The 17,579-nt window shown below is 32.8% G+C and overlaps 1 protein-coding gene across 1 annotated transcript in view; it reads left to right on the top strand.

Annotated features, from left to right (window-relative positions):
• The window catches only part of mAChR-B (muscarinic acetylcholine receptor), a 35,353-nt gene extending 22,024 nt beyond the window's left edge, over window positions 1-13,329 (top strand). Inside the window, exons 3-5 of the mRNA XM_029306579.2 lie at window positions 8,369-8,577; window positions 8,846-9,040; window positions 9,816-13,329. Coding sequence (XP_029162412.1) covers window positions 8,369-8,577; window positions 8,846-9,040; window positions 9,816-12,100 — 2,689 coding nt within the window. The 3' untranslated portion in view covers window positions 12,101-13,329. The remainder of the gene's footprint in view (window positions 1-8,368; window positions 8,578-8,845; window positions 9,041-9,815) is intronic.
• The last annotated feature ends 4,250 nt before the right edge of the window (window positions 13,330-17,579 follow it).

The raw sequence follows: 17,579 nt of genomic DNA, 5'->3' as shown, positions 1-17,579 counted from the left end.
GACAAAAGTTGTCGTCAATGTCATTGAGTACATATATTTTTTATTAGTTTTTAATTTTTACTTTAATTTTGATTCTCGTCTATCTATGTGTAATGCAGAATATATAACTATCTAATATTATCACATAAAATATTGTTTTGCATATGTAGCTTCGCAAAAGTTTTACATTTCTAAGAATCTTAGATGATAATATATAATTTTATTTATATTTGTCATTTTCATAGAATTTTACATAAAATTTCAAAATAAAAATTATACATATGTTGCAGGTGTAGTACACTTAAAATGTAGAACAATTTATATAAAATCTGATGTTATGTAATAAAGGTGATTTGAAAATTCTGATAATACGTACTAACGATGACGTACAGTCGAACGCATCTGCAATTTCCAACTGAAAGGACGAGACTAGGTTGGGTGACGTGTAATTGGTGGAAATTGATACACGTTCCCTTGTTCGTTGCGTTGGACTCTCGCGCGTGTAGTTTCGCGACACGGAACACTTCATCTTGGCCGTGTCACTGTAATATTGCTCGTGAGGAAAATTCATTTCAATCATTATATTCATCAATTGTACTTTGTATCGCAATGAAACATAGAAGTGAGTCTAAACGATTAATTTATTATACTCACGAGCATTTTTATAATTTTTCTTTTTTTTTAAGAGAGAGGATGAGAAAGAAAGAGAGGAAAACATCTATAGAATATAAATGTTTTTAAAATAGCAAACGATAAAAGCAATTAACATTGATAAGCTCGTATGTCATAATCTTTTTTTAGTATAAATAACATATGCAATATATATTTCATTTTATTTATAATTAAAATAATTACGCAACAATTATATATTGTTCTATATGGAATATACATATAATTCGTTTTAATTAAAAAAATATTTTTACAGTTGATATTTTTACACTTTTATTCTTATATAAAATAATTAAAATAATAGCGACAATGGAAATATTTTCATACATTCTGACACAAACCTTTTACGAATCCGTTTTTTTTATTTTGATCTATTCCTGCATATATATATATATATATATATATATGTTGGTTCTCATGTCGTCATGTCGCAATCAAAATGTACAACAGCGCTATTAATATGTCCGTGCAATGATCATTTCGAGAATCATAAGAGATGGACTCAGATATACTCGTTCAATTCAGATGCACAGTTTTCGAAAACTGGTCCAAGGTCGTGTCTGCTTAAACCTACGGTCTTCTACTGATCCAATGCTCGTTCTCTACAGTTTTAGACCGCCGTCATCCACATTTTACAGGCCCCGGTAGTTCATAATGCTAGGCTATTAAAGTTCTTATCAGAATCCTATTATGTAGATAATAACGTTCTTTGTTTATCTAGCTGGTGTAAAACGATATTTATCACACACAAGAAAGGAGCCGATTATGAATTACTAGCATTTTCGAAGATAAACTGCCCCCTTGAAAATCAGTAACATATTTTTTCATATAATTATTATTAAAGGATATAAAATAAAAATCACGCATATCAAAGTATCAAAATGAATATTATTAAAAATAGTAATAAAATTACTCTCTTGAAAATCACACAGCAATATATTTTTCACATAATTATTATTAGAGGATGTAAAATAAAAATCATACATATATCAAAGTACATCAAAATGAATATTATTAAAAATAAAATATGTACGATATAATATTAGACAATTGTCGAACAATTTTTATATTTTTATCTATTCACGATCTGTGTTGCACAGGTTCGTCACTGCTGCGATAGAGAGTTGCATAAGTATGATGCCATTGGCATGTCGTCATCGATGTAGCCGCCGCAGGGATTGCGATTTGCTTTCGAGCGCCGTTGGGTCAGGTTATCCGGGTGGTTTCAGTGTCACGCCGAGGGCGATCGCGTACGTCAGCGAGAGTTATTAAATAGGTTCGTTCAATTCCCTCCGGGCGATCGAGATTCCCCCTTCTCAGTCTGCTACATCACCGCAGCAACGCTATCATCCCACGGTGCGCCGTAACATATTCCGCTGATATTTATGGAGCCGCGTTTGCCCCTTCGCCCTAAAGTGGAAATCCGATTTGATCACTATCCCGTATTAAGCTACCGCAAGCCCTTGACGATAATCACGTAGCACCACGGAGTGTGAAGCGTTCTTTGTTTTGTATTAGATGCTACGAGATATTGTGAGAAGGGAAATATTGTGTATATAATATTGTACATTAATATATATAAATTATTAAAAATTATTATAGCTCTTATTAATCTTTTTTTTTTTTTAAATAAGAAAAAGATTAACAAAAAATATATTCTATAAAATCTTGATACGAGTACTTATCCAGATTCTGAATTTTTATTATTCCGTAATGCATTGTATCAAGTCCAGATATTACAAACTTTGGTAGAAAATACCTTTGTAAAGTTAGAAAATATCTGGCGACTCATGAAGATCTGTTCCTCTTTACCGCTGCAAGGTGTAATTTCGGGAAAGCTGTACCCAAGTTTCGCTACTTTAATCTGCGAACTTACATGCTGTATCTCCGATTATTACAAAAGGAAAATAGCAAACAAGGATAACATAAAAATAGAAAGTTCATATGAGAAAGAATATTATGATATTACATTTGTGTCTTTGCGGAGAATTAATTTAATAACAAATATGCCTAATTAATTCGATTAATAGGTAATATTATGACAATCTAAACTTCACTGTATATTATGTCTTATTAATATTTTATAAAATTAATTTCAAAAAAGCTTTGATGTTTTATTTATTAGCTTTCTTTAAGAAAATTATAAAATATATGAGATGCAATTATTTTACATTTATTTATATAAAATACATTTATTATATTAAAATATAAAATACATTTATTTACATAAAAATGGTACAATAAAGCTTTACATTTTTGTGATTTTTATATTTTTTTTTTTAGATATACAATAATATGAATAACAATTCGATATAAAATATAATTTATTAAAAGAATTATATAAAGATCGTAGTCTTTAAAATAAAAAAGATCGTTTTTCGAGAAAAAAAAGATAAAAATGTACTACCAAATAAAACAGTAGCCTTTTCAGATGCATTTTTTGATCTTTTTTTATACTAAACTTAAGATAACTCTTTATTCAAGCCAACATCTGTTTGGTTTCTTCAAAATCGATTTTGAGTTACTTCGGCTTTGAAGAGGATATACAGGAGAATTTGAAGGAAACCATGTCACTTGAAGATGCACCGTTGAGAAGGAACGATGCTAGCTGCTCCGATATCAGCCTGCAGCTATGGGTTACGTATTTTGTGTCTAGCAAGGAAAGTGGGAGCCTTTTGAAAGGTTCCATTCAGCAACTGGGCCAGAAAATAAAAATAAGGTCTTCCCGGAGGGGATTGCGAATGTACTGCCAAGAAAAAATATAAGTGTGACATTACAAATCGGGATGTTCTCATCAATCCTAAGAGTAAATATTTAGTAATCTGAAATTGTATTATTAAGAGCAACAATTTTATTTGCTGAAAAAAACTCGACAAAATTATAGTAACATGCAAGAAACTATACATAATATTTTTATGTAATATACAAAGATATATGTATAAGATTTTTCTATCGTGCAAAAAGAAAATTCTTTAGAGCCAATCTGAAGTTTATCTCAAAATAAAAGTTAATAAAAATCTGATTGAAATCACCATCTCGTTTGTAGCAATTTTGTTATAAATTGAATCTTTGTCTTTCTTGTTATGTTTTTCTGAATCTCAAATTGTTTAGCAGAGAATCTGTCATCAATTGTACATTTCTATTTACTTGGACTTGACAAGAGCAACGAGTCTGTGTTCGTTCATTGAACCGAGTTTCTTTCTCGCCGGTATTTACAACGCTGTAACGATGCCGACCAGATACTTGTTGCCGTATTCCTGCTTCGCCATATTCTTCCTCGCAATTTTTCCCCGCTTACAACGCGGCCCAACTTTTTATTCACTCCTCTCTTTCAGCCGCCCTCTCAGTCCTTTCTCCCTCCAGCGGCCCTTCCATCCGTCCGTATGATCATGCCATTCCACGGCGATGATCCTCTGCTCACCAGGGCTTATATAGCTTCCACCCCTTTTGCCACCCTCTCACGGCACATATACACCGACGAAATGCGCTCGCGTACCTTAAAAGGGACGTGCACACAACACGGTCTGCCACTGAGCGTTATTGCGCCATGGTGTTAACGAATGTCCACGCGATTCGATACACCGAGTCCGTGTCCATTCGACTGGCAAGATATTGGCGTGTAGCTGGTACTTGCGGGTTGACAAGTCGCGTTCAACAAATGTGATCGGGACGATGGATCATATATGGATAAAAAAGAGGAAATTGCTTCTTTTTATGCTACTTGAATATGAATAACAATTTCAGAATCAATTTGCTTAAGCTCGAAATTAAAGCTTTCGTTTCTACATATAAGTAAGGTATTATGAAAGATTATACAATACGTACATATATAACTTTTTAGGATTCCTTTATTATAGAAACAAAAGTTTCAATTTCGAGGATAAGTAAACATTTTTCATTTCGTAAAAGTTTTTGAAATTTCGAGAAACTACAAATTATTTAAATAAAATACATCCGATTGTTTTGTAAATCCGTGAAGGTTCTTTAATTTCTTTAATATAAGACAAATCTTTATCGGCAATATAAATTTTATATTTATTATTTGTACTGTGTTTTTCTCTTTTCTTAAAAATGGAATTTATAACAATAATAAATATTAATAAATTCTAGACAATTTAAAAAATTGAACATGTTTTTTTTTAAGGGAAATTGGATTGAAAAATATATTATATGTGTGAATGAAAAATTTTCAAAACAATATCAGATACATACTATTGTCTGCTTGACGTATGGTAGATATTTTTAGCATTAGTAGAGTAGAGCTTTATGCGTGAAGCTTCAGAAGGGATATTTTTCCGACGAGCTGGTTTTTCCCCGTATATCTTAGGATATACTTGCATGTATCTCATTTTGACGCTCAACATAACGCCCTTTGCCTTCTCTTTTTTAATGCTTTTTTTCTTTTTCTCTCTTTCTCTCTTCTTCTTCTGATAAAAAGATTTTTTAAAATGTTGATACTCCGTGCTTACGCAAATGATAGGAAGTAGCTGCTGTAGTTTGCGTCACTTTATAATAGATCGAGTTAGTGTTGTAGTGTTAGGAAGGGATTTAAATATCGAGTTACAAGTTTTTTCATTATGTCATCCAATTCAAGCTGGCAAATTAGTTTGTAATCTTATTTCAGGAAAAATAAGTACATTTTTATTTAAAATTGTTAAATAATTAAAGAGACGTATTTTTCTCAAAATAAAGAACCTAATTGGACAATTTTTGATATTGCACATTACTATATAATCTATAAAAATAAGAATTTATATAAAAATTATATATAAAGCAAACATTATATAACTTTTTAAAACTATAATTAAAATTATTAATTATTAATTAAATACTAATTTTTGAAACATTAATTAATTAAACAAATAAATAAAATTAATGTTCTTTCAAATTTTTTTTCTTATATACATATATGTAATTATTCCATATTATGATTAACAAAAAATATCTGATATGCTGTGACAGCGAACTTTTATTTTTGTGAAAAGATTTCATTTACTGTTATTCTAACATCACTATTCTCGATTTTTTTCATATAAACGGAACGGCTGAATTTTTAAATAATTACACAGGTGGTTGGTTCTTTTTTCATGAACGGTTTCACAATAGCTTCGTAAAATAGAAGTACAGCAATAACGGGGACAAGTATTTACGAATGATTTCACGGTAGGTCTACACAAGAAGGATGCTCACGAATAACGAGGACAAGTATTTACTCTGGGGAACATTGAAACAAAGGATCTCATACCACATTCTTTATTCTCGCGGTTTTCTTAGATACTTACACTAGGGACCTGCCGTCGCAATAACGTTAGCGTGGGATTCATCAATTTGTAAAATTTTCTGGAAGTGAAGTTGACGGATGATGAGAATAGAGAGCTGTTCTTTTGCAAGTTTTAATATATATGTATATGGAAATAAAAATATTCAAACTTATAGATAGAACTGAAAAAATTGCACAATGTATAAATAATATTAATGAAGTAAATATTTAGTTTTTATATAATAAATGAGAGAACACAATTTTAATTTTTATCTACTATCTATTCTAGCTTTCGGACATAAACTCGTTTATTATTCAACTTTGTAAATTTGCAATTTTCGTAAAAATCGGCTCTTAGCCGACGAAAATTAATTAGAAAATTATATTGTACATTTGTAGATAAATCCATGATAAGTCTATAAACTCTATTGTTATAATATATCGTTCAAATGGAAACATGTCCAGATCGAAATATTTTGTTCGCATTTTCATGGATTATATAAAAACATATGTATTTTATGATTATATAATGCTCGTCGACGTTTTGAATGCAGACAATTTCTTTGATGTTGATGAAAGTATGAGAATCACGCGGGTCATATATTTAAACGACTTTATCCCTCGCAAGAATTCCAGCTCAGTCGAACTTTAGACGCGAAATAATCTATGACTCGTGTTCTCTACTGAAACGACCTGCTAAAGCTATCCTTGGAGTTCTCATTCAACCTTACAATAGTATGACATAGGGTTGGAAGTATTCGGAACTACATACTATTGGTAGCTTATGCATGAAGTGTTTGCATTATTTTACATTCAAATATCAGATTGAATTTCTATTTTCATATGATATTTATATGTATGTATAGTATACTATGTATATACATATATATAACATCAAGTTGAATGTTATATTATCAGGTTTGTAATAGAGCTGCAAAATAGGATTTTATTTTATATTAATATTAAATGTTAAATATTAATTATCTTGTTTTGTGCACCAAAGAGCCATATTAATTAAATATTTAAAATACATTTGCTATGTTTTTTGTGATATTTTATTTTTTTTTACATTTTAAATATTGAAATTGAAAAATTTATAATATCATATTATATGTTATACATATGTATATAGAATATATATATATATATATATATATATATATTAAGAATTCACAAAGCAATTAATTATATAAATGTTAAATAAAATTGACGAGAAAGGAACAATGATAAAATTATAAATATGAAAATATGTAGAATCTAAAATCATCATATAAAAGATGGATATTCTTTAACAAGCAATTGAAACAGTTTCAATATGAATAAATTTTTGCATATTTCTTTGATTTGCAAAAGAATGAACAAAGATAACTTAAAAACAAAAATAAAGAAGCTTTTATATTGTATAAAGAAGTTTTTATATTATTTGTCAATAAAGTTTACTATATTTTAATTTACTTTTTTTCAAGAATTTTAATTTATCAAAAAAAAAAAAAAAAAAGCGCGTGGGAAATGATTAAAGGAAAGCGTGTGAATATATTGCTTTGAGGGGGTGATATCAACAAAAACAGTTTGATAACTCTAATTCAAAGTAAATCTTTGTTATAAATTATAAAAAAAAGAGATCGTCGCGCGCAATTTCAAACTATTATTGTGGAGGTTCCGATCGATTGCTTGAATAATTTAAAAACAGGTTCGCCCTCTTTAAGGCATACTCTCCCACTTTTTGCCTACCGGCGATGAGACTGACTACGCGGGGGTTGAATGCGGTTCCATTCATGCTTATTTCAAGCTCATTGTGCGCCTGGTGTATTCAGCCTTTGATTCGCTTCTCGTGTTACTACTGTAGCGAAGCTTCGGAGAGTATAGGACCGTGTATGTCGCGCTGTGTAGAGAATCAGGAAATACCGGTGTCATATTTTCTTCGATGGTAACAACAAACATGCAGCTGCGAAGGAATAGGAACATTGCGATTCACCGAACTATCGAACTTCTCTTTATGCGTAAAACGTGTGAATTTACACGTGTGAATAGAAATAGTCATATCGATAAATGGAATTGTTCCACACTTTCCTCTTGATCTGTAATTACGTAAATATTTCATACTTTATTTGTATATCGTTATTTATTTTTATAATATAATTATTTATCTTTATAATATAATTAGGTGCGATAGTCGTGTTTATGGTAATTTTCACTTTCCTCTTGATCTGTAATTATGTAAATATTTCATACTTTATTTGTATATTGTTATTTATTTTTATAATATAATTATTTATTTTTATAATATAATTAGCTGCAATAATCGTTTTTATATTAATAATAAAAATTGATGAAGGAATTTTACTGTTGTAATGGATTGGTCGATCCGTCTTCTATGTCTCTGTGTCTGTGTACTGATACATTCAACATTTTATTTCTCGCGTAATTGATAAAAAAACCATCATTGTCCACATTTTTTAGGAAACTGAAGAGACAACGGGAGCGTCTATGTCGGTACGTGTACAACCAGATTTTGACAGCAGAATGTACTCAGTTAAATAGAACATGGCCTGACCCGGATGACCCGCGCTGGAACAGTGGTGAATACGCGGAACTTCTGCCCGACTGGTTCCCGACAAACGCGACGAATGCCTCGGCTTTCGGAAATGCAACGACTTCGTCGACGTTGGGTAATGTAATTGAGATTAAGTTTCGCATCATGCGACTTGCGAAGGACGTATTATAAGTTATGTAGGGAACATTCGCAGACAAAAACATTTCCTTTTACGAAAACGTAACAAGCTTTTTCCAAATATGTTAGAGTTTGTACGCGTTAAAACATTACGTACATTCGTTAATATTGTATTATTTTGTCATAGACGTACCATGTTAATATCATGCATTAATTAATTAATTGACATGCTGTTCTCTGATAAAAACTTTACATGTATTAATTAGATGAATCTCTGACGCCCGTTTTGCCACCATTCACGCTCTGGCAGACGGTTCTGATTGCTATCTGTCTGGCAATATGCATACTGCTAACCATTGGCGGCAATATCCTCGTTCTTCTGGCATTTATCGTAGATAGAGCCATCAGACAACCGAGTAATTATTTCATCGCGTCATTAGCTGCCACTGATATGCTTATCGGTAAGTTCTACGGTATTTCATTTTCCTCTCCCCTTGTAGTAAACGTCGCGTCGTTCTATAGAAGCGATATCGTATCTGAATATATCCTGCGAGATATCTAAATTACACACATATTTATGTATATTAAGAGAGCGAACGTCTAAAAAAAATCAATAAAAATATACACATTATTTTTACAAAAGAAATAAAGCATTCTTGAAAATTAACACATAAATAAATATAAATTGTTTAAGAAGCATTATTGAATATAATTAAATTAATAATTTCATAATTTTTTAAATATCAATAATTAATTTCTTGAAATGTGATTTTCGAAAGTTGTGTTGAACTTGATATTATTTATAAATCCGTATGTTAATAATTTTTCTCATACTTTATATGACTCGAAATTGCATTGCAGTATCACTTTTATTGTGAAAAATAATTTATATTGCTATAAATATATATTTCTATATCAAAATTTTTGTCGTTCAAAATTGATTTTATTTCAGTCGCGATAATAAATATGTATGAATCGCTATTTACATACGGATAGACTCGCTTCATTTCAATTTGTATTCTTCGAAATTTAATGCAATGTTCGTGATTGTTCGACAAATTTCTAATGCAAATCCTTTAATCATGAACAGAGCGCCCGTATGTTCATCACGATGAGAATCATATAGAGATGTAATTTCGTTATCGCGAGATCTCTGCTCGGATGCAGAATACGCGTAATCAGATACACGCGGCAACAGGAACCAACTATATAGGTAACGACGTAATTGTTGTACAGGCACCGTGTCGATGCCATTCTACACAGTCTACGTGCTGATGGGATATTGGAATCTGGGACCTCTTCTCTGCGATCTATGGCTGTCAGTGGATTATACAGTATGCCTGGTGTCTCAGTATACGGTTCTGCTAATCACGATCGATCGATTCTGCTCGGTAAAGATAGCCGCGCAGTATCGCAGCTGGCGAACGAAGCAGCGCGTGATCTGGATGGTGACCATTACCTGGATCATACCGGCGCTACTGTTTTTCATCAGCATCTTCGGCTGGGAGCACTTCATCGGTTACAGAGATCTGAATCCGGGCCAGTGCGCCGTACAATTCCTCAAGGATCCGGTGTTCAACACCGCGCTGATAATCGGATATTATTGGACGACTCTGATCGTCCTGTTCATTCTTTACGGCGGCATATATAAGACCGCCTACGACATGCAAAAGAAGAGCGAGGCTAAGCAGCGGAAGATGCAGTCGATGGTCGCGCTGAGCGCCGGCGCGATGTCCGGTATGGCCGGTCGTGCCGCTGGTATAGGTATTTCCAAGACTCAGAGCACGTTGTTGAGTCAGGACAAGCCAAAGATCGGCGTCACGGCGGTGGACGATGATTCTACCATTGGTGGGGACGCGACGGCTACGCAGAAAATAATCGCGAAGAGCGTCGATGCCGTAAGAGGCGCGTCGGATGCGGCGAATAAAACTATCACCGCGAGTATCACGGTGATGGAAACCGAGAAATCCGAACGCTCCAGCAGCCCGGCGTTCGATTCCGACGAGGAAAGCACCGCCGGCAACGCTCAGCAACTCAACACCATCAGAAAACGATCCTCATTAGCAGGCTTGGTAGCTCAATCCGGCGCTCTTCAGGTCTTCGCCTCAAATGGACGTCTCAACGGCATCGGGCCGGTCAAGGTCGAGCTGAGTGTACCAACGACGAGAAGATTGTTGCCGACGACCAGTCCTACGCGCGACGTTGCGACGCAGAAAGCTCAAACACTGCCCAAGATACAGGAGCTCAGTCTCCTGGACACCGACAATCCGGTCGAGCCCGACAAGTCCAGCAGCTGTACGCTAACGCCCGAGCAATCCTTAAAATCGAACGACGCCGACGGCAATCAACAATCGATTACCTCGCTCGAGGCAACGCCGCCCGCTCAACTTAAACGCGCGTCGATCAATAGCGTTCAGCAGAACATCATCCCGCCGCCTACGCAGTTCCAAAGCAGTCCGCCCGTGTCGGACAGCCCGACGACGTCCTCGTCGACCGACAGGCCCAGGTCGTTGATCGTACGTACCCACGGTCAAGGCACGTACGATATTCTTACCGGTCTCGACGGTGGTGATTTACGATACATGGACGAGAGCTCCATCATTCTGCCTAGTCCCTCTTACGAGAGTCCGCCGTCTTCCTTTTCCTGCAGTTTGGCGAATCCATTGTCGACGGCACCTCCGTCGCCTAGCCTGGGCAACGCCGTGCCAGCCGGCGCGAGCACCAGTTTGTTGCAAACCGCTCTTATCAGGGCAACGGCGCAGCAAACTGGTACCTGTCAACTAGCGCAAAGCAAAAAGCATCATCAACCAACGATGTCGAATGCATCGAGTCAAACGCATCCGCCGCGCGTGTTCATCACACATCAGACCAACGTCGCGTCGCAGACCTCGCCTATCAGCAAGGTACACACGGAGGTCTCCGTTAAGGCCGACAAGACGAAGCATCAACCCGTTACTACGGTGGTAACGACAACCGTGGCTGTTCCGCTGGATTCGTCCAACAGCCCGACGGATCGATTCTCGGATCAGCCTACTAAAGGGAGTAGTACTCTACCACAAAACTCGTCGTCCAGCAGCATAATGCCGATGGTCTCGGTTACAAACAGTCAGGAGACGAAGGTCCAGTCCAAGAAGAAGAAAGAGACTTCGGATACGGAGCAAAGCGGCTCTAGACGGGATTTTGTTAAATCCATCGGGAAACGATTGAAGGCCAAAACGCAGAAGAAAGATCCCACGATAGGTCGGCAAAAATCACGAACGGAGAATAGGGCGCGCAAAGCCTTTCGTACGATTTCCTTCATTCTGGGCGCGTTTGTCGCTTGCTGGACCCCTTATCACGTATTAGCGCTAGTGGAGGGATTCTGCGCGAATCCACCGTGCACGAACGAGCACCTTTTCATGTTCTCATATTTTCTGTGCTACGCCAACAGTCCCATGAATCCATTCTGCTATGCTATGGCGAATCAGCAGTTTAAGAAAACTTTCACCAGGATACTGAGGGGTGATCTGCATATGACGTAAGGCACCGCAAACCGTATCAGGATATACTCTCGTCTCGATAATGTAGCTAATTGTAGCCAACCACGGACTCTTTGCATAGAGAAGATGGCCTTCCATACTTGATACCGAATTATACTCACACGTCTGTAAAACTGTGTTGAACTCCGGACAATAATAAAACGAGAATAAAAATGTTAAGACTTGTCGGCGAAGTCAGATGTTACCCGCCTTTTGTACATAATTTATCGTTAGCGCGCACGAGCCGATCAAAAGTCGTATTCGTATGTATATATGCTGTACACATGTGTGAATATATTTATTAATGTGCGTAATGTGTAATGTGCTGAGAATGTACGCCTAGGTGTATATGTACAAGTAGCATTAAGCAAAAATTATATGTGTACCATGATAATAAATACACGTTGCTAAATCGAATGCATTCCTAATATTTGCGATTCAAACGGAATAATGATCCGTATGCTAATGTAATATCATAAAGAGAGCTTGCGAAATTTAACGCTACGTAGGACGCACGTTAATTAAAATAATATAATAATGAAATCAATAGTAAAAAATTTTAGTCGTAGAATCGAACGAAAGTATCGTTCGTTACGAAAGACGAAAAGTGAAGATATTAAATATATAAAATATTATCCGACTATTTATCATATATGAATTCCGCCGTATTAAAAAATAGAAAATCTTTTCTCGGTGCAATAATTTCGCGCGCTACGTTATGTATTAATTTCCACCTCACGTGTTATTTGGCATGTTACATTTGTGTGTATGTGTGTGTATTCACGAACAACGTATCAGCTCGAGATAGCTCGCCTCGTAGAAGTACCGAGCAATTGACGATTTTCTTATGGCTCTCGATCATAGATCGGAATATACACTGCCTTGAGATGGCCTAATGCGCAGGCCTTTCCTCTTCGAATTTTGTGACACTTGGTACTCTTCGTGCAAACGAGCTCCCATCGATGTCTGATTAATGTTTTGCGACATTATTTGTATTTGTCGTGATGATGTGGAAAATATTTTAATGAATTTTTAAAATTAATTATTTAGTTCATATGTTGGCCAATCATTTCCGTTTGAATAATTAACATTTTTTATTATTTATTATATATATTTTGTAAGTTATTTGTATTATTATTATATGTATGTTTTTTTAAATTGTAATTTAATTGAGCAATTTATTATGCAAGTGTAAACAATTAAAATTTACTAGCAAATTATAAATATAGTTTGCGACATCATAAGTTTTGCTTTAATATTTTTAAAAACAATGTTTTTATCTTTTTTTATTCCAAACGCTGCGTATTTCGCAATTACTATAAATTATTAAAAAAAGGAAATCAAGAAGTTGTAGCAATTCATATCTATATACCTCGTTATATCTTAATAAATAATATTTGCATAGTGACATTACTTTTTTATGTTATTTTTATATTTTGATGCAAATGAGTAAAAAATATAATTACATATACACATGTAAAATTTAAAAAAATCAAAATTATAACTTCTGTTAATTAATATAAATATATAAAATGAAATAAAATATATAAAAAATGTATATGATATACAATATATTAAAAGTAGCTGCAATGTGTGCTTGTAAATGATATAAAAGTTAGGAACAGTTGATAAATTAAGTCTAAATTTTACATATTGTGTCAGATTCCAAAAATTAATTAACAATTAAGAAAGTAAGTGGATCAAGTAATTCACATTTTTATATTTATATTACATTTTTATGAAAGTTTAGTTATTACAGCAAATAAATTGTTAATTATCGTTACATCATCTTTATTATTAATTAATTGGTTTGATAGTAAAGTGCATTTATATATCGCTTTATGATTTATGTGCAATACTTATTACATCAAATTACTATGACTATTAATCAAATTTTTATGTCAAAAATTTTTAAACAAATAAATATTTTATTTAAAAAACATATTTTCTTCATCCAATTGCTTTTTCATCTTCGTATCAATGTACAATTTGACAAAAAGGACAATATATTAAATTGGATATATCATTGATATATCTCTAAGATAGCTTTTAATTAGTCGTTGTTTAAATAAAAGTCTGACAACATGCATTGTCAGTTTAAATAATTAAAATTCTAGAACTATGAGAACTCTTGTTACAATATGCTATAAAGTTAGACGAATAGAAGAGATAGTTAATTGAATATCACGTCGATTTTGTGCTCGTGTCGATCCTTGTGAAAAATGCGCAGTTTTCTTGTATTCTTATTTCTATGTTTCATCTAAATCTAACGCGTCCAATAAACCAATATAGTTTTTAGTTGTCGATCGATTGAAAGTAATCGCAGTTTTGTTATTATATTACAAACTCTATTGTATAGTTTGTTTTATTTGTTTATAATTTGATACGCGCATGCAATATTATTTCGCTCGTCATTAATATTTCTGCTGCATCTTATCGCTAAAAGTTGCGCATGTTCTTCCATAAAAAGTACAGAGTGTCCTAAAGTAATGAGATTTTATATTTCCATTGCATAAATGGTCTGACACTTTGTTATCGCCATAGGGACATTTTGACACTTTGGATATCTTCCGAAATTCACTGCCAATAGTGAGAGTTACTATGTTTTCTCATTACGCAAATATATTTATCATACTTACAAATATATATGATAGACATTGAGGTCATTTTTCAACATCAAAATGACAGACCTATAATCAAAATATTTTATTCATTCATGAGAACATTAATAGAGCATCTCAATCCAATTTGATTATGTCCCGACATATAGATAATTTATTTGCGTAAGATATATTTTGTGTAAATTATAGCATATTATACATGCTGTTATTATAGCAATATATCTGCATTATGTTTTTTATTAAACAAATTTTTAGTATGCTCATTACTACACTGGTATATCACTCTTAATTTTGCATAACATGATACGTGCAAAGAATAGGATAATATGGAAAAAAATTTCTTGTAAAAGAAAGACCGTTATGATAATAATTAATCCCGAAAAAAAATAATTTCGCGGTGTCTTTGCTATTTTAGAGCGCAATTGTGGCGCTATTACGATTAGTAATAGAATGTAGCTTAAATAATTATTATGTGTGCATGCGTGCGTATGTGTGTGTGTGTGTGTGTGCGTGTATTTTGTCAATAAAAAGATCCACTTGTATCGAAATATTTCTGTGAACGCTGGATTCTTCGATACGATCAATGCGATGATATTAAGGAAATGTCGCCGTTTAAAGGCTTAAGTCCAAAGATCAGCTTAACTGGTCGAGAAGGAAATCATATGTCGCAGCTACATAGTAAACTTTTCTTATGTAGTCTTAATTGAAATAAATGATAAGTGTGCGGGCACAAATAACGGTGCGCTTATTGTACAGAGATTAACAGACTTTGTAGAAAAGTAAAAAAACTATAAGTTAATATATACATATAAGCGGATGCTGTATCGTGTGTAGCGTGTATACATATATACGTAGCGTGATGATGAGTAGACAGTAAAGGCTGTAACGCTAAAAAGAGAAGGAAGACCGGTAGACGGTGCAATATCTAGCGAAGAAATATAATTAGCTCTAGGCATTAGCACGATTAAAAGAAGCGCAAGTAATAAAAATAACTGTATAAAGCCTATGTGAAACCGTATAAAAAGCGTAATATTGTCTAGATCATCGATATCGCGAAGAAAATATATATTATTCGTGCATTATATTTCCCTTTCGCGGTCAAGCTTTTATCGTAGATTGTTCGTTGTAGATTCATGAAACGAATGATCATCTAAATTGTGCGCGACTAATCGGAAAATGTATGATTAATGTACATTTTATGCTCGATGAATTTCAATTTAATTCCATCGCGGAAAATTTAAATAGCAAACGCTCTGTAAACAACAATCATATATAATGAGAATAAGTATTGTTAATTTTTGCATTTATTTCATTTGCCTAGATTATATCGAAATGTGCCTCAAATTTCTTGCGCGTTTCGTGAAAATAATTTTGAAATTAAACAATATTTAGAGATACAAGAATATTAGTAGATTAATTAATACAAGTAAACGATAGATTGAGTATTTGGAACATTTGTTTCTAATATCTCACAATTATAACATCTTGTAATGTATATGATAACGTAAGCACAAAATTAATTTGATATTATTATAGAGTACTATTTCATAAACAGCTATTCAAACAAAAAAAAGCAGCGCAAGATCAAATTAAGAATATACTTGCTATTAAATCATAGACAATACAGCTTGTTTGTCCAATAATTTTTATTTTAAGAATTCTTTAAAATCCTTTACAAATTTTTTTGTAAGAATTCTTTTGAAAAGCTAATATTTTGATTAAAATTTATATACATTTGATTTTCGTTTACTTCATTATTTTTGTCATTCTTTTTATTTATTACATACATATATATTTATAGTTTATAAGCAATATAATGTATGTTGTGCTAATTACGTAAAAATGCTTTATAATCTACTTTTAGAATAATGCGGCATGTTCTGATTGTGAATATGTGATCGATATTTAGAGATCTAGCCGCCACGCATAATGTCAAATGTCTAATAATGCAAATTGGCAATTACAATTAAAGCATATGTGAATAAAAACTAAGATCGAATGAAGTTGTGACATAGATGTTATCAAATAATCGGTTTTTATTTGGATTATTCTATGTGCAAGCCATGCACAAAAATATAAATAAGTGTAATGATGCGCATCCTGAAGTATAAATGATAATTATTTGAACCTGTAAGTAAAAATGACTATATAATAAAGGGAGACTATGCGATGTACCTACTAGTAAACCTTCTTCCTCTCACATCAATTTTTCCTTTTAAAAATAAAATTATATGTTAATAAATAATGTAAACATAAAACCTAGTTTATATTTTTTTTTCAATTAACATTTCTCGTGCACGTTGATAATAATAATATAATAACAATTTAAAATTTATAAAAAAAACTGTAATATTAATAATACAATAATAAAATTTATTTAGTACTTTAATAAATATACTCAATATATTATTACATTATATTGTAGAAAGTAATATATTATCAATATATTTAAATTTTATAGTTTAGTCTTAATCAAAACATAAAACTTTGAAACGACAGAAATTATAATGATTTATATAAGATTCTGCAACTTTAAGCGTAAAGAATGATAAAAGTGGTGACATCTGACTGGAATTGTACCAACTTGTATATGTAATACATATCTATTAGATTTTCAATAATCTAATGTTTAAAAGAAAACGTTAATAAAAAAATCTGTTAATCATATAAGTATATTGTTGATTGTTGTAATAATGACAGATATTTATTAGACCAGGAGTGTAAGGTTTTGTTAATCAATTATCCGATACCACTATGTGGTATCCTATTCCTTTTGATGATTGGTATACGTATAGGTATTATTGATTGGATGTTGCATATTCAGTTTCGGTTGCTAATGCAAAAACGATTTTAATTAAGAA

This window comes from Nylanderia fulva, unplaced genomic scaffold (assembly GCF_048542155.1).
Source record: "Nylanderia fulva isolate GAGA-0341 unplaced genomic scaffold, ASM4854215v1 Scaffold6, whole genome shotgun sequence".
Taxonomy (NCBI): domain Eukaryota; kingdom Metazoa; phylum Arthropoda; class Insecta; order Hymenoptera; family Formicidae; genus Nylanderia; species Nylanderia fulva.
Note: the sequence above shows the minus strand (reverse complement) of the source record. Positions and strands in the feature narration are given on the sequence as shown.